The sequence below is a fragment of the Haemorhous mexicanus genome, chromosome 8, assembly GCF_027477595.1.
Source record: "Haemorhous mexicanus isolate bHaeMex1 chromosome 8, bHaeMex1.pri, whole genome shotgun sequence".
Lineage (NCBI taxonomy): Eukaryota > Metazoa > Chordata > Aves > Passeriformes > Fringillidae > Haemorhous > Haemorhous mexicanus.
The window spans coordinates 10,554,435-10,573,538 of record NC_082348.1 but is presented as its reverse complement, the minus strand read 5'-3'; the positions used below and the strand labels follow the sequence as shown (position 1 = coordinate 10,573,538).

The window sequence follows — 19,104 nt, the reverse complement described above, 5'->3', positions numbered from 1 at the left end:
TATTTTCAGCACTGTTCTACCTTCTGCTTTGTCCCTGTGGTCAAAAAGACAAGGCTATGAAGATAGATGCTGTCAGGTGTAAATTCAGAAGCAAAACTGAAGGACTTCAAAGCACTCAAGCCAAAAATAACACAATTTCTGTTTCCAGAGTCCAGAAAGAATAAAGCCTGATAGGAAGGATATTTAACAAGCATCTAAGTGCAGAACAAGAGACTGGCAGAAAAGCAGTTTATGAAACAGATTAAATGATGAGTGTGTCTGCTATAGCTGGAACAGAGACTAATGAGGTCTGAAAAGGAAAGCTGAAGTGCTCCTTTTCTGCAGCCCACCCCACTTCATAAAAAGACTTTCATTCCATGGCACTGATCACAGATGGTTAAACCCTCTGCTTTCTTCAACTCAAAATGATTCTGTAGACAGTCCTCAGCTGGCAGACCAGACCTGGCCAATGCCATGAATTTACCTGGGCCATCAGATTTAACTCTATAGATCACAAGAGGTTACTTTGGCTGAAATAGGCTTTCTTTACCTTACTTTTAATTAACTTCTGGCTCTGAACTCACACCTTTGAAAAGTGCAGGTTGCTCACAGTTTTCTGTGAACTCTGAATCCAAATTTCTCCAGTACAAAGGTCACATTTTCAAGTGAAATGGTTTCTGGTTCTGTGCCTCATTTGTGAACAGTTTTTAGAACTTGCAAAGCAGACATAAAAATAAGCAGTCCTAGAAATGCTCTGAATCAGTTCCTGGCTCCATATTCTCTGCCCTTCCATGTCTACTCTCCAAATGATGATAAACACCACAAACTTCTCCAGAAACTACTGCTTGCCTTCTAATCAGATGCAGACAGACTGGATCCCAGCCTAACCAGCCTTAATTGAAACTGCCCACTGGTGCTGGCCAGAGCTGCTCACCCTCTCTGAAACCCAGACCCAAACCTGCTGGCCTTTTGACATTAAGGCTTACTGCCTCCTTGAGGAAGCTTTGGAAATCATTCTGGGAAGTGCCACAAATCCACCTGTGCAATGCATCCATGAACATTGGAAGAAGTGTTTCTGTGAATAAAAGGGAATTGTATCTTTATTTCTGTAGGCTAAATTTAGTCCAAATCAAAACCAGTCTGACACATTTTAGTACTGTCTCAGTCCAAATGACCTTTCCCAAATGAGTCAAATTTATTCTAGAAAAGGGTACTGAATGGTGGAAAAATTATCAGTGCAAGGCTTCCAAACAGATATCAAACTCTGTCTAGGTTTCTCAACAGCAGCTGCAGATTTGCTGTTGCATTGATTAGTTCTTTACAAGAGGGATTCTTATCCCTCTTTTAAAGAAGTAATCAAGGATGATTGCAAGTCCTGATCAACTAGAATAAAAGGCTAGCAGATGAGGATACCAAACAGTGTAAAGCCTCTGACAATTTCAGCAATGTACATTGTACTCCCAGTCATTTATATGAGATCCCATGGACCACGTGAATCAGGCAAACCCTTCTTCCAGGTGAGCACCAAAGCAATTACACAGCATAACTGCTGGATGGGATTCCTCCCCTTGCTGTTTGAGAGCTATCAAAACCAAACTGGCTCTATGAAACCCAGACTAGACTAACAATTTCCTCCCAGATCTACAGCAATATGTGGAGATTACAGCAGAAAGGATTTTGTGAGTTTCTCCCTTCTTGATTACAAGTTAGATTACTACAATAGCAGTGAAAAAATAGTGGGTCAAATTCTTCTCTGTTGGGGGCCCCTGCCCAGCTTTGCTGACGTCAGTGTTGCAATTACCAGATTTAGCAGATGATTGCTGGAAAAGAGGATAATGGTGACCTGCAGTTAAATGAAACCTTTCAGAGGAGGGTGAACCCTCAAATCCAAGTCTCTTTGACAGAGCTGACTGAGGAAAACTTGTCCTATGGAGCTTTTATTTTCTATTTTAATTGTTTCTGATATTTAAGAGGTAGAATTGGCACAGAACCAGCTATGGCATCTGTTCCATGGAGGCACCTGTTCCCCAGTTTGATTTCCACGTAACAAGATCTATTGTAAGGGCAACTTGGAGACATAAAGAGAGGAAATGAGCTGTATTAACAATGCAAAATGCAAAGAACTGTTTGATTTAGGACAGGGGGAACAGGACAAAGAATTATTTTATTGGTGAATGGCCCTGCTTGTAGATGAGTGCTGTTTCATTAGAAGACAAACACCAAGCAATCAAATATCACGTAGAAGGATGTGCAGAGCTCTGAGCAGCACCACAAGGAACCAGGACTGATTCCCTTCATCATGCCAGCCAGGATCCATTTTTATAACCTTGTCTCACATCTTTAACATCTGCATGCAGTAGTATTTCCTACACACACATAATCTCTGTTTGATTTTATGTCAGTTTTTTACTTTGTAACTAACATTGACTTCACACACAATTTCACTGCAAATTAAATGGTTCATTAGCTGTATCCAGACTCATGACAGAAGCATGGTCAGACTGAAACCAGCACTGCAACCAGGGAACAAACTTGATGAGGGAATCAGAGCTGTGCAGAGACATAGTAAGAGTCTTCAACCACAGAGAAGATAATTGTAAAGGAGAGAAAATTAAACTGTCTTTTATCTACTGTGAATTGGTCATGCAGCACCAAGGTTTCAAACTGAAGTAAGGACATGTGAAGTAAAACAGCAACAAAAATCATAAAACTGTTGAAGAGAATGCCCAGCAAGACTTTCCATCCTTTCAGGTCTTTAAACAAGGGCTAGACAAGTATCTGTCAGCAATGCTGGGGGTACAGCTGGCACCTGTACAAAGGGGGGAGAGCAATGGCATGAAGCTGTGTGCAGCCCAGATCAGAAACTTTCTAAAATCTTTACATGTATCTCCTATTATTCATATATTATTTATTCCCTATACATTCTCCTAACAGAGTCTTTTTAACCTTATTGTTTCAATATTTGCAAAGGATTTTGTGATGTCACTCTGAATAAAATAATTAGAAATTGTTCATGAAAATCAGGGATTTCACAAACTTCTTATACAGCCTGTTCCTTGCATCTAAGTTTTTTTCTTAACTTAGACCTTCCTTTCAGCAAATTAGGATGATTATTTTTAAATCTGCCCTTTACAGTCATGGAGAATAATTTATCATTATTTTTTGTCCTTAAAAATGTTCCTGTATTTGAAGACTTTTATTCCTAATCTGTCTTCTCCCTTCTAGGTTAGAGCAAACACAATATTTCAACACTTTCAGAGGATACACTGTTGAAACTCTGCTAATTTGTAATTTTGTCCACTAGATTATCTCTAACTCATCCACATCTAAATTATTGTAATCCCAACCTGGATGTGCTTTTCTGGATACAAACTTAATAATGCTGAGCAGAGTAAAAGGTGCAAGAAAATAATTTGTCATCTAAAACAGCCCAGTAATTTTGGAAAGTATCAACGTTTCCCTTTTTATTGCTGTTTACAACAAACCTCTTTCAGTTTACAGTCAACTACAATCCCAAATTGGTTTTTCTTTAATAGCAATTTTGTTTTGCTGATGAAAACTGAGACATGAATATTATTTCCAGAAGTCTAAAATTCATCAATATTTATAAAAGCGCTCTGAAATACATACTGGGAAAAGCAAAGTATTTCTCAGTGGTGTATAAATATTGTTCTAGCTATAAATATACCTGTACTCTCAAATGCTTTTAAGTCCACTTATTTTTGACCCTCTTGCAATTACAAACTGGACTAGAGGGAGAGAGGGGAAGACAAGGCTGGTGTATGAAGACTTGGGGGAATGAGCAGCACAAAAGTCTCCATTTCCAGAGAGATACAGTCACTGCTGCTGGACTGATTGCTTTTGTTTAGGAAACAAGAAGACAAGCTGTAAAAAGCAATAAAAATAGAAAGCAGCTCTGCTGCTCTGCCAGACTGTGGCTCAGTTCTGCTCAGTGTGCAGCCCTGGGTTGATCCTGTGCAGGCTCCCCTGCCCTGGGGCAGCCCTGGAGTGCCCTGTGCCCTGCAGCACCCTGGGCTCCCAGGAGCAGGCTGCAGCAGAGGCTGCCAGCTCAGGGCAGGGCTCTTGGCCCTCCCAGGGCATTTGGGTCTGACCTTCCCCTGCACAGTTACCAGCCTGCTCGGGGCAGGGCTGCTGCACCAGCTAATGGAGGTCAGCATCAGCAGTGTGCAGCCTTGATGTCTCTGGGCTTCTGCCTCCCTGGAGGCTCTGCAGGGCAAGCAAGGCCACTGTAAAGCTATGGGAAGGGAAAAAGAAGGATCTGTGATGGTCTGGGGAGAAGACCAGTGCACAAGGAAAGTGCTGGATGGGATGGGCTGATGCACCTGCAACCCCTTGACTCAGGCCCCAGTTAGCCAGGGCAGGAGTAGGAAAGTGACTCCTGTTTTCCAGGCACCACATGAACTTATGTAGGATAATTTGTCTTATTCATATGTGCAAGTGTCTGAAAAAACTCTGTGCACAAGGGAAAAACTTCAGCTAGAAACATCCTGGAAAATCTGCTGGAGCTGGTGCAGGTTAAGGTCCAAGCCACGACATGGAGACAAGCAGGGACCAAAGGTGCCACTGCCCACGCTGCCATTCCACACAAACCCATCAGCTGCACTGGTGATGTGCCCAGACATGGCAGCACACTGAAATGATGTGACAAAAGAGGAGGAGGAAAAAAGGAATAAAGGGCTACATTTGATGCTACTCCATCTCCTCTCAGACTACTGCTAATATATCCTAAGAATAGAGAGAGCTACCAGAGCCAGCATTCACTGGAAAGAAAAATGGCCAAAATAATTCTGTTTTCTATTAAATATAACAGTGCCTTCCCAAAAATGCAATTCAGGGAACTTTAATATTCTCTTTCAGGGAATTGTAAGTAGAGCCACAAAAAAAAACTGTCTATTTTTTTTTTTCTGAAAATATGGTTGTCTTTAAAATGCAAAATGTTTTACATTTGAGACAAAACCCCGTGCCCTTCATAACCATCTGTATTATTCCCTACACACAAATGTATTCATATCTACACATTAATATAATGGAACTGCACATCACTGCAATATTACCTGGATCCTGCCTGAGGACAGTCTCACAATTACCCTTATAAATGCCTGTTTTGAAATTACAGAGCTAAGAGCTCCAGGTCTTGAAGAGAAAGGCAGTGTTGCACTGCCCACCTTTGGCATAATACTTTGACTAATCCAACCTTACATGTTCACAGCTTCCAAGAAGAAAGACTATGTACAACAACATGCAAAAGGTCTGGGGAAAGGTGGGTGATGTGGAACAAAGAGCACATTTTCAGGAGCTTTGAGAGCTGGTGCTGCTTACCAAGATCAATGACATGTCATCCCAGAGGAGCACTGATAAAAGCTTCTGTAGTTCTGCTCCCCTTGTGTCTCTCTGCATTTTGTGTTTCTAAGGAGGCAGTTTGCAGCCAGCATGCACTCTGCATGCATTAAGCTCACACAGCATACATGTAACACAGTGTTAGAGATGACAAAGCACTGTGCAAAGCTGGGTGGTTCCAAAAAATGCATATTTAAATTAGAAGTTTACACAGAGTTGAGATAGGAGATGGAGAATTTGCTCCTGTGTTCTAATCACTAAAATGTCCATTTAGCAGATATTAAAATGGGAGGCCATGGGGAGGAGGTTTGCATTTTCACTAATGCATCTCAAACGTAACAGATCTGTAAATCTGTAAATAACAGATTTTAAAAAACAGTCCATAAGAACAACAAAAATCTAGCTGAAAATAATACATCTGAATCAGGTTTCAGTTGGTTTTCAAGAAACAGCCTGATGCATGCAACATCAGCTTCTCAAAAGAGAGCTTAATACAAGAGGCAGATTGAGTAGAAGGGACTTTCTGAGCTGCTGAATTTTCAAGAAGCTAAATAGCATTACAGGGAAAGGCTCAAGATAAGGAAAAAAAAAGTAAGTCTTTCCTCCTACAAGTGAGGGGCAGTGAAGTTTTTAGGACTCAGCTTGGTATTTCAATAAATAATTATGTTTTTCCAACTGAACAACCAGCTAGACACGGCAAACTGTAATTAACACCGAGAAGCATAATACCATTTGGCATGCATACACCTTGTTTCTGAACAGGAGGCTTCAAGAACCCCTTAAAAGCTATTCAAAGAAACTTATAATTATAATTATGTGCTAGTGTGATTAGTCTCTTCTAATAATGTCATGCCTATTGAGCACACCCTATTGAAAAGCCCACATAAAAAAATGCACAGTTCCACTGATCTGCATGCTCATGTCAGAAGCCCTCATTTGGAGATCTGAGAAATGAAAGAAACATCAGTATTACTATTACTAAGAAATTTGGTTTAGCACTGTAAAATAATATTAAGATTGAATAATATTAGCACCAACTATTAATAAATATGCCAGCATTTCCCTTTAGAAGATACCATATGCAGTTTCTTATAGCTATGACCAAATTTTTAACTGTGGGATTGAATCTCATGTTCATAATTTTTTTTAAAATACTTAAAGGCTTTGGTGACCTGGAGCAGACCTTTGACTATAGACAACAAAGTGAGTAACAAATAGACACTTTTGACTGTGCATGAAGGGTCAAAACAGCATAAATAAGGTTATAGAACAATCTGATTATGCATGCAATTATAGAGGTGCTAAATATTTCTATTATTATTAAAAATAGCCACTATATTATAAGCTATCTTCTTAATCTTTATTGCAGAAAAAAAAGATGTCATCTACACCTTTTATGTAAAATAAGCCATAAAAGTCCTCTCAGTGCAACTGAATTGCTAATTAGCTCTTGTTCATTTTAATTTAGAAAGACTGTGAAAGGTACAAGAAAGAAATGAAGAAGCCTGCTACCTTTGGCCAATTAATCCTTGTACTCGAGGATGTGTTCTCCAGGATTAAACATGGCAGTGACATCCCTGGGGCCCCATGAGCACACAGCTTAGAGAGGAGAACAGCACCTGGCTGTGACAATGCAAGCCAGAACCCTCTGCAGGTACTGAGCTAACAGAAATGTATGTCAGACCCTCTTGAATGCCTGGGCTATGGAGCAGTTTTTGCAGATAATCACGTCTTCTCACACAGCCTGGATGAGTGCTCAGAATGTGGGACAAGTCAGACAAAAGAGCCTTCTTTGAGCCATTCAGCCTCCCTTCCCCTCTCAAACAACCTTGTGCCTCATCTCACAATCACTCACCTCCAGATGTGCCGATTATTGTTATTTCTGGAGTCAAAGAAGAATTTCCCACCCCCATTTGGAAAACGCCCTTGGGGGCTGTGAAAACCTTCAGACAAAGCAGGAGGGATACATAACACCGTATTAAGAAGAAAATGAATTGATGTCCACAGAGCAGGGCATTACCATTCTCTTCATCTCCTTGGAGACCTGGTGGCCCCCGAGGTGGTTGTAGAAGGGCCGGTCAACACCCCAGTGCGGAGGGTTATGGCTGATGGAATTGGCGCGCTGCCGGTTCATCTTGGCTATCGTGGCTTTCTCGTCTTTCTGGAACACAAACCACAGAGAAATGCACAATAAATCTTCAAACATTTACACAGCAGTCATTCTCCAAGCATCTCTCACTTCTGATCTCTCACTCCAAAAGCTGGCTTGGCACCTTGAACTCTATGAAGCAGTCGCTGATCAGAAGCAGTCACAGTCACCATCTCTTTCTCTTATTTTTATTAATAACTTTAAGTGGTGCCCATCATTTTATTCCTTTACTTGTTCTGAACAACCACCATAACCTATGTAAGCATTCCAAAATGGAGACATCTAGTGTCTTTATTAGCAAGTTGAAGAAAACTGAATAATTTCACATAGAAAATTGCAGCTCCAAAATGAGATACTACACAGAGGGTCCTCAAAAAGTCAAAGAACAGTTACATCTAGAAGAGAAATGACAGACAATATGATTTGGTTGAAGAACAGGAGCCTTGAAGCTCCTTGAAGCAATGGGAATACAGGACACCTTCTCCATGGGCAGAAGCAAATAATTTTCCACACTTGCAAGAGCATATTCCCAGACATGCTAAGGAAAGCATGCAAATCTTGCAAACAACTGTGTTCACATTAAGGGTAATGCAATTGCAGAGTGTGACAAAATGGTCTTCCCAACTCTAATGCTACCTTCCAATTTGACATTGACACTAATTCTCCTGAAGTTTGGGCAAAGTCTTTGATTTTGTTATCAAGGCTTTTCCTCTTGGCTGCCATGGGAGCTTACTGTGAGGTTAGCACAGGATCTGTCAGGTATCATTCGAGCTCAGTGCCAGACTCAAGAGCACAGAAGTGCAACATGTAACTAGGCTCAACAACAGGCAGATTAGTTCCTTATTTTAAATATAGTCCCTAGCAAAAAAGACAGGCAGGTTTCCACAAGGAATGTGTTCTGTGGACAAAGTCCCTCTAGCAAGGACTGCACTGCAGACTGGCTCAGGGAGGATTGTGTGATTTACCTGTACTGACTCAGAAGGGTGGCAATTACTATATCCTTGCTTAAAACAGACAAATTCTGGACAGATTGAAAATTCAGAAGGTGTGGATTGTTGTTTATTACTTGAGAGATTAAACCTTTTCAAGAGAATTGCTGCTTCAATGACATTAGAGAACAGACTTAATAGTTAATTTTGGATTTCCAGACAAATGAGTTCTTTAAAAAGAAAGCCTTCATTACTTTCAACTCTAGAATTTTGGTTCAAGAGTTATTTGTCAATACAAGTAGGTCCGCTGCTTTTCTTGCCTGGAGTCTGCATTCCATATCTATTTATTTTGATTCCCCACTATTCAGTGTAACTTGTACCTTTCAGGAGTTTGCAAAATACCTGGTGTTATCTCCATGGTAACCACAGAGTTAAATGTCAAGTGCTATGCTGCCTTAAATTAGGGTTTTTAAAAAGAAATTTTAAAAGGCTTGCTGAAATTCCGTGCTGGAGAAAGCTGCCTGACTGACAAGCATGGGAAATCATCTTCTCTGTCCTTCCAAGGAAGAGACAGCTACAATGACAACATTTCCCTGGAGACCACAGCTCACCACACGGGCACCAAACATTGCAGAGCACGTGGGGCTGCAGCTCCATGGCCACGGGCTGGGGACACGGGGCCACCTGTGACAGAGCCCTGTGCCCCACAGCCTGCTGGCCCCCTGACAAGGAGCAGCAGTGGTGCTGCAGCCCCAGAGTGCCTGCAAAGACCTTCACCCAGCCAGGATGACAAGTGTAGGGTCACGAGGAAACCCTGTGGGAGCGGGATGACCGCAGGGAGAACCATAGGTGCTCCCACATGGATGCCCCCAGGACAGCAAGTGCCTCCCACATCACCTCTTCCCCACTTCGAACCCACCACTGGTTCATCTGAAAGGCCTGAAAATTCCAGCACTTGGCACCAGCTGAGTTTCACATGAGCAACCATGACAGAGCCACTGGATAACCTCCAGGAGAGACATCTTTTAAATGTTTCTAAAAATACATGAATGTGATGAAATCTTGATGTCCAGATTTGAGCTGGTTTGAGGTTTTGTTTTTTAAGACTCACTGCTCTTTATACTCTGCCATCATTTGTAATACTTTCTTGTGGCTTTTTTCAGTTATGCAATCTTTTTCATAGTTATGCTTCTTTCTTTTATGATGTGATGCCAGAAAAGTGCTAGGAAATACAGTTTCATTATCTCCAAGCAAATAGATATTGTTTTTCAATAACAGAAGTGACACTGTCAATCCATTTTATTCCAACTAAGGGGGGGGCTTTCAACCAAATGGAATAAAAAAACCCAGATGTTGAAACTAGTCTGGGGACCCATAAAAGCAAAGCTATTTGGTTGCTTTACAAATGCCTTTACATCAACAGCTGATAAAAGTGATATAAAGCACTTTTATATATTTTGCCCCATGAGTTAGTAAGCTTGGTTAGAATTTGGAAAAGCCTTAATGCCAAGGTCCATGATGCCAAAAGCCTTAATGCCAAAGTCCATGCTACCCCTCTCAGCCCACGAGTGATCCTCATACCTGCTGCAAGTGCTAGTGAGTCTGGAGCACTGCTTGATGAATTTGAAGGAAATTAATGACAGCATACGTGTTTATTGACACATCTGGACTGAGGTAAGAACAGGAAAATGGGTAAACATGTAATTCTGAGATTGCTTCTAACCATGAGGTCAGGTGCCATAAATTTTCCATGGCTTCATGAACTCTGGCAGTATTTCCCCCCCACCTCTTGTAGGAAGTTTCCACTGGATTGTGGACAATGTTTCAGCAATATTTCCAATCAGATTAAAACACATAGATACAAGCACAGTGCACTTCTGCTTTTCCACATTACATAATGTGCTACTAGGTCATCTTGAATAATAGGACTTTGCTGCTAACATCAACACTTATTAAAGAAAAAAATAAAACCTGTTGTTTTAAAAACTTGAGATAATGTATTTTCTGCAAAATCACTTGTTCAGTGGGTGATGAAAATAACAAACTCTAAAAATGAAGCATTAGATGGGTCATAGCTCCTCTGTGGAAATTTATGAGGATGCCTCCTCTGTTTCTTCCTGGCTAAGTGACAGCATAAGGACAACCTGGACACAAAGCTGCCTAAGGCATAACAAGACTGGAAAAGAAGAAGAAAGAAAGAGAAGGGATAATATCTTTCAGTCCTACTCATTACAGGTATAACCAACAAGAGAAGGTGCAAAAGTTTCTGACAGCAATGAGTTTTTCAGATTTTAGGTGGCTAAACTCCAGAAAGCTGTTGTGGGAACTTTTCAAATCTGGACTCACAAAGAGACTGTAAATCTGATTCCCAGGGGTTTTATTGTGTTCCCACCACCAGTTCCCACACACTGAGCTACAGTAATGCTACAGCAAAACTGCAGAAAGAGCTGGGGTGTTCTTGTACTTATCAATTGAATCAAGAATGCTTGCTATTTCTTTAGTGTGTGTGTGGTAGGACTTTCCAACATATTGATCACTATCAGTGCAGCAGTGAAATCTGATTATGGATCAGCCATATCAGATTTAGCTACATATTGTTCTTTAAATTTTCTTGAAGTCCTTCTGACATGTGCATGATGTTTCTGGTAGTGTTACATGCTCCAAACCACTGCCTTCATAAATCTACGTAAGTGGAGCCCTGCTGAGCTCAGATTAAATGTGTTAAATTGAGGAATCATCACATTAGATTGATTGTGTTTTAGGAGAGTCACATGCTCAACATTTAAAGGACCATTTTGTTTCTTCAGCTGGACAGAATTCCAGGGCGCTATTTAGAAAAGAATGAGAATTGTTTTTCTAGGAGTTACAGCCAAAGTTTTGTTGAGCTGTTTTAAGGCCACCATCAACAATCCTTTCTGAAACTGGTGTGTACCTGCTATTGTTAAAAGAAACACCCAAGTGTAATCAATTGAAAGACATTAGAAAAAATAAACATTTTTTCCCTTTGCAGACTGTGTGCACTCAGCACAGTGTGTTTGGTCAGCAGTATTGCTCATCTGTTTGCAGGCACATTTTGTTTCTACTCGTGTCCAAAGCAAAGCATTCCCCATGATTCCTGACAATGTTGAGGATGATAAAACTAGCTGTAAAACTACGTGCTGTTAAAATCTTATTCCCCTTAAGGTCTGTTTCCCACTCCTCCAAACACACAGTTTTCCACCCTTCTCAGAGTAAAGCTTTGAAGTGCTGGGAAGAGGAAGTGTGATGGTTCTGCAAATTAAGAGCAGCACCTGATCGCAGAGAAGAGCAGAAAGCGAGAAACAACCACAGAGTGACACGCTCCTCTACAAACACCACAAACTTGGGCAGCACAAGAACTGGGAATACGTAAATGGAGTACTTAGAATATCAGGGAAGTGATAAGATAGCAGTAATGACTGGGGAAAATGTTTGGAATAAGTTTCAGAAGGGCAGATGTAAAAGTTGTGATGATGGAGGACCAGAGCTATGTGATATGAACGCTACAATCTGCAGGGTAAGCTAAAAAACATGGATTAAACAAAACCACTCTTTAGAAGGGTAAGGACATTGCTCTACAGGCCATTGCAATGCCTAGGGGTTAAGTTTGGGAATCATTAAAATGTGGGCAACAGTTTTAGTAATTCTAGCTGATAGATTGCTGTTTATCTGGAAATACAGACTTTCAGGTAAATAATGAAACCAGTAAGTAAGAAAGGCAAAGATCTCCTTGGAGAATTCCTGTATTTCCATCATGCTAACGTGTTCAGTCCATTAGAAACACATATCCCAATTATTGAGAAAATTAACTGGATAAGAATCAAGTTAACCTGGGTAAAGTTAACCTGGGTAAATCACCCTATACCATGTGAGGATAACAGAAACTTGCAATTCTTCCTTACTGTAGAACAGAAGGAGCAGATTGGTTTTTTCCAGGTAATCACTACTGCCTCAGTGGAGGCAAAAGGAAAGAAGGCTCATAAGCACAAGGTTATAAATGGAAAACATGGAATTATAGAATCATTTAGGTTGCATTTAAGATCATTAAATACAGCACTGCCAAGTCCCACAAAACCATGTCTGGAAGCAAAACTTGAAGTGTGATGTGCTGAAGTCAGAAAGACAACTTCCATTCCAGATCAGTGGAAAACTGCCAACTTCCATGTCAGTTCTGGTAACAGATATTTTTAATAACTATTTAGTCAGTGATCATGACACAGAGCTTGTAGAGCAGCAAATGCTGGGTTTGGATTAACAGCCTTGAACCTAAATTTTTCTAAAGAGAAAAAAATGCAGTTGCTCTCACTGGCTTTGTTTCTTCCATAGAGCCTTTGTCAGAGTGCTGTGTTGGAGAAAGGGCTAAGACAGATGGGGAATATGAAGCTGGGAAAAGAGCTTGTTTCTAGAGAAAAGGCAAGAGACAGTGTTGAATAAGGAAGTATTAGTCTGGATGGAAGTTACTAGCAGAGTTACTCAGTTACTACTCTTAGAGCAGATTTGGTTGAATTGTTTTCTTATCTCACCTGGCAGCAAGTGAGCAATGATTTGGCTAATGGGAGAGGCAGAGGTGTATTTGATAGATATGAAGAAAAGGAGTATTAGCACCCAGCATCTGAGGACTAATATAGTAGAAATTGAACTTGAGACATGCAATGCATCATTCCCTTAGGGATCACAGAGAGAAACTTCATTTCATTATCAGGAATCACATTGGTTCATCACAGAATTAACAGAAGACACTGAGATAATCCAACTTTGCAAAAGGTAAAGGTTTCCTTTGAGGAGCAAGAAAATATAAGAGATGTGCTTGTCTCTTCTTTGTTGTGTGAAAACATTAGAAGAGTCTGTCCAGCAGGAAAAAGGAGAGGGGATACAATTGCTGACAGACAACAATCCAGAGCAATCCTGGTTTTAGAGCAGCCCAGTGTTAGCACTAATGGGAGCAAACAAACCACAGCAAAGATTCAACAGACCTTTATGGCAGAACCTGCTAATTTCATCTTTTCAGGCAAGTGCTCACCCATGAGGGCAGCAGAATCACAGGACAGGGCAAACAGAAAGGTGAAAGCAGATCTGGAGGTAAAGATGAGGAGAAAAAGTCCGAAAAGACTGGATTTTAAATCTTTGCATTGTGTTCTCTTCTAATAGAAAGCAACTCTTCTGTGTATCAGACAGAAAACAAGGACTACATTTTCAGGTCTAGTAATATTTTTAAAGACTGAGGGAGAAGAATCTAGCTTTTTCCCCTCCTAAAACCGCACTGACTATATTGCAGTTAATAGCATTTTTAAAAAGGAAAAAGCAAAAAAAAAAAAAAATTCAAAGAAGAAGCTATTTTCAGTTCCTAGAACAAAAATATTAGATGGATGTTCCTCCCACTTTGTGCCCAAGAAATGGCATTAACACAATGAAAAAGTTAAACAAATAAAAAAGATAGAAAATTCAAAGTTGTGGCTCCCCACGGCATCAGCAAGCAGAAAGAGTAGGGAACACACATCCTTACATTTTATCTATTTATCAAAACTCATGGTAGTGTTGGGTTTTGATGGCTGTGGGACTGATGAACCAGATATCCAGATAATTCTGCTGTGTAAACTAAGGAACAGCTCAGGCAGTTACTTGGATCTGCTCTCAGGTCAATACTAATGCCAAGCCTTATGTGCAAGGACAGCAGGAACCCAGACACAACTCACAGCAACTCTTCACTAAGCTAGGTGAGCATTTTATGGCCTTTACTGGAACAGAATGAACTGAAAACTTGGCTAAATACATCACAAGAAGTCATTAAAATCAAGCAGAAATGAAAGGAAAAAGTAAAGTACCAGAACTTTGCCTGCCATCAGGCAAAAAGTTCAAGACTGACTGAACTGACAATGGGCAAAAGCTTTTCTCACTTCTGATCTTCATGTTTTGATAAAATGAGTTTTTGAACAGGGAGAGAACTTTAAACACTGGAACAGGTTGTCAAGAGAAATAGTGGATGTCCCATCCCTGGAAGTGTCCAAGGCCAGGCTGGATGGAGCTTTGAGCAACCGGGACTAATGGAAGGTGTCCTTGCCCTGACAGGGGGGTTGGGACAAGACAATCTTTAAGGCCCTTTCCAATCCAAGGCTTCCTATGATTCAATGAAAATATTCACAAAGAGATAGAAATGAACTATGGGAGCACAAAAGTTGCAGCAGTATGGGCAAACCAGAAACTCCTCAAACTCCAAACACCTAATGCCCACGACGCTGCGTAGCTGCTTTTTAACGTCTCAGTTGAGCCCAATAATTACATAAGTCATCCAAATGTCCCAATTTTAACTACTCTGGGATGCAGCACGTTACAGCAGCATTATAGTAGTGCTCAGAGACTTCAGCTAAGGTCTACCCTAGGTAACAAAGCTGCAATAAATACATACAAGGCAGTGAAAGAATGGCCCATTTAATTTTCCTTTGCAAATCAAGGCATAAGGATGCAAGTTCCTCAAAACCTATGTCTGGAATGGAATCCACATCTCTTATGAGTCTCTGTCCAATCTCCTACTCAAAATACATCTGGTGTTCAGAAATGAAGGCAGGTGCCAAGCACTCTGAAGTGCTTATGTCTTCATCTTCTCACCAGAGAAACTTTTGGTTCTCCACAAAAACATGCAGACAACAAGGTATGATTTAAAAGTCAGTATAGGCTCTCCACTCCAGGAGATGAGGTCTGACCACAAGGGTATTTTGGCCTATATTCTTAAATCTGCCCAGCAAATAGGGAGTGACTTAGATACCTAAAACATCAGCTGGCTCACTGACAGGCAGTGATGCTCAAGAACAATAATCTTGCACTGCAAGTTCTAATCCTCTTTTGAAGATTGACATTGTTAATGAGATTTATTTTATGAGCAGATAGAGACCAAAACATCAGCTTCTCTCTTTAGCAGATGATAAGGGATTTTCTTGGAGATTTTTTACACAATATCTATTAAGGAGATTTGAGACTTCCATTCTCTCAGGAAATGAGGCAATGGTAGCAGTCTTTCTGCACCGGTGTTGGTTATTCAAATCAACCATGCTGTTGCAACATGACACAAACACTAATTCACTTAATCTCACAGCAGTCATATTTACTGATGTGGGAAGTTTACTTGTTTTAGATTCAGAAACATATTAAATTATTTTCAATTCAGGACAATCTGTATATGCTTGCCCATACTGTGAATAGCAAAGTAGGGGCTACAGTGCAGAAATTACTAAGAGAAATATTATTGGCTATGCTCAGCTAGATCAAAAAGATCCTTTTCTATTATATTTATGGTTTTTTAAAAGAATACACACTAGTGATAGTTTGCTATTGGCAGTGTCACAAAAAGAAGATTTATTGGCTGACGTCCACTTGAGTTTGACTAGATTCAAGTTCAAGTCAGGAATGCCCTCGTAGCCTTATTTTGTGCAGCCTGACCCATGTCACAGTTGGTATGATCTCATCTTACTGTCACAATGACGATTGATCATTACAGTGGACCATTTTTTCTCATCTTCAGGAAGAGAGGCTGAAAAGCAATGATAGGAACTGCTCTAATCTTCATGTTCATTCATCTGGTGAGTAGACAGACAAAATCACCTCTGTAATCTGACAGAGAAAAGATCTCTGTGGTTTTAATCTATGCCTTTAAGTACTTCTACAAAATACATATATATATTAACAAAATTTTTCAACATGATTTTGAAAACAACTGAGGACAATTTCTTTGAAAGAATTAGAGCTCTATGCAGACGCTTTTGCAGATGGTGGCTATTCCCTTCTACCCACATAAAAGTTCAGGAAAAGGAGAGAGAAACAGGAAATTTTGCCACTGAATGTCAACTGTCTCATCTATAAAGACACTTTGATGTGTCAGAGACATCAAGTTATGAAAGATACCTAAACCTGCGTTAGTTTGTTTGGTCTTACCCTCTTCTGGCTGCACCTCACAATCAGGAAGGTCTCAATGCTGTGCTCTTTCAGATAAGCGTTGCGCTCCCCTCCGAAGCCCAGCTCCACCTCGTAGTCTCCATTGAGATAGTTCAGGGTGGCTTTTGTGATGTGGATGCGCCTTCAATGAGACAAAAGGCAAGCAGGTTTTGGAGGCTCTGAAAAGCGATCACCTAAAAAGCCAGGTCCTGCCAGGGATCAGTTCCATGTACTGGAACAAACAAGCAATAAACCCCAACTGATTTAGCCATGCCACTACTCTTACACATTTAGTGTGGGATTTTAATGGATAAACACAACAACTTGGATGAAGCAACTTACCCAGCTTTGCCCCCTGCTTCCATGTGGTTGGCTAAGGTGACATCGTTGGACCACACATCAAACTGCCACTTCCTGAGGCCCAGGACCCCGCAGTGAACTCTGCCACTGTGGATTCCCACCCTCATGTTGACATTCACACCTGTAACCTCACGGACCAGTCTGAAAGAGACATGGGGGAGAAGGGCCATTACTAACAACTGAATGGCTGCAGTCAGCAGCACAAACTTGCACCCAGAACACAAAAATCCACAATGATCCATAAATTATTCACAGATACACATGGCACAGCTCATCCACATCAACAGGACAGCAGAACAAAACTGGACGAGCTGTACTGCTCTTGGATGGCCAGGCTGGCCAAGAAGAGCCCTAATTAGAACGTGGAGCTCTTGGAGTAAATCCATGTACACTGAACTCAGGATCAAGTTGAGAACTCATAAAAAAATTATCTCTGGGGCAGTAAAAGGATTAAAGTGCTGGTCTCTATTTCCATACCAAAGCTGGACATAACCTGCCAGCACTCGGCCTCATTAAGAGTAATAGCATGTTGCAAAGAGAAAAAGGAAATGATTTCAGAGATCTTAATTTGTCCGTATGGCACCAAGCATCAACTCTTCCACAGATGAAATATGATATGTGTGTGAAATACCCCACTGAAGCTGGAAAGCTTGAACAGGCCTTACAGCAGCAAAACCAGAGAACCACATCTATTGCAGTCACTCCAAACAGGCAGCTACAAATACTAAAGTTCTGAATGTAATGAGGTTTTGGATGCTCTGCTTTCTCCCAAAAAGACTGCTGGAATACTTTGTGAGTTTTCCCCTTTAGGGCAAAAGTTAACTTCAAGAGCTGTTCACATGAGAAATATATTTAGGAGTGTGGGTAGGGAAAAGCCTTGATGAGGCCTTCAGAACAACTCTGCTTCTCATTATTGTCAATCACATCATTCCCAGAATGTCCATGCTTCACAGGCCAATTCACCTTCATCATATACCACTGTCCTTCCTCTGAGTAGTAAGTTCCTTGCAGCAAGGAAGTACTTTATACCTATCAGATTTCAGTCTCTTCAGTTTTCAGGTTCATCCAGTCCCTTCTAGATAATATCACCTGGATAGGTAAGTCCTCCCAACTCCCTAACATCAACACAGTCCTAATATTTATGCTTTAGTTATCAATGGAATTGCATGAATAAAGTTAGACCAGTTCTGGACTCCAGTTCCCTCCTAACAGTGCAATATGTCCCTTAAAACAGTGTTCAAGATGACTTCTTGTTGAAACAGCTCCTATCCTCTTTGAGTTTCTTTCTCTTTATGATCCCTATCTTATGTTTCACTGCCTTCTCACTGAAGTGACATTGCTTTTATTTTTTTTATTAACAAGCAGCAGAGATTGTCTAGCAAGTAAAGGAAGCTGATATGGGTAAGGTGTTACAGGCTTATGAACTGAAAGAGCTCCAACCATTACACTTGAAAAAGGAACAGGAGCTGGAGTAATAAAAATATAGCTGCACCCATAAACCTGATAGAAACAACACAGCTGTAGTTCCTCCCTCCACTGGGTGCTACAATCCCTCCTGCACCCCTGCCAAGCCTTGTTACTGACACAAGACCAGAGAACCTTTCTCAATAGAGTCATTGATGACCAGGTGACTTTGTAGCAAACAAATAAGTTTGGTTATTCTTTATAGACAAATGAAATATCCTTTGTTACCTTCCTTTTTTTCAGCTCATTTATACCAGGGGTACAGTGAATACAATTTTCATGAAGTCTTTCCTGTTTGGGGTAACACTCCCTGCTGTTATTAGACACAGATGAAATCAGCCTACAGGCAGGGCCCAGTGCTGGTGAAGTCTGCAATCAAATGTTCAGTAGTTATTTGCTACCTGCAATCAAATGTTCAGTAGCTATTGGTTACCTTAATTGTGAAACCTCTTATCTTGAGCCTTATGGGAGGAGGGAGGAAGAGGGAGAGCAGGGGTAGTGAGAACAGAATCACCTTCCAGATTTATTAAGAGATAAGATTGTCAAATACATTCATTATACAGCGAGTGGGAAACAGGTTTTAAAGGCTGCTAAAGAGCTATTTGTAAACAAACACTGAGTGCACCTCTGCTCTCTGTTTATTCCAAGTAAGGTGGGCTGCAGCTAATCAATGAAGTCTAGACTTCCTGGTGTTATTCAGCCTTGTGGGGAATTATACAGCAACATGTGAAGACCTTTGGATTTCATCAGGCCAACAACTGGGCAATGAACACAATATTCGGTGGGGCTGGTGGCTAAGGATTGCTGCTTCTTGTGTTTGACAAGACCCTTTGTCACCTGCTACTTGATTGTATCTCACATGGAAGAAATAGCATTCTTTCAAGGGCTACTGGGAACTCGTTACTTGCAATTCCTCTTATTTTG

The 19,104-nt window shown here is 40.8% G+C and overlaps 1 protein-coding gene across 1 annotated transcript in view; it reads right to left on the bottom strand.

Annotated features, from left to right (window-relative positions):
- ADCY5 (adenylate cyclase 5) overlaps positions 1-19,104 on the bottom strand; it is a 203,893-nt gene that overhangs the window by 35,524 nt on the left and 149,265 nt on the right. The window contains exons 6-8 of the mRNA XM_059852713.1: positions 16,699-16,857; positions 16,357-16,498; positions 7,358-7,498 (exon numbers count right to left, since the gene is read on the bottom strand). Of these exons, the coding sequence (XP_059708696.1) occupies positions 7,358-7,498; positions 16,357-16,498; positions 16,699-16,857 (442 nt within the window). The remainder of the gene's footprint in view (positions 1-7,357; positions 7,499-16,356; positions 16,499-16,698; positions 16,858-19,104) is intronic.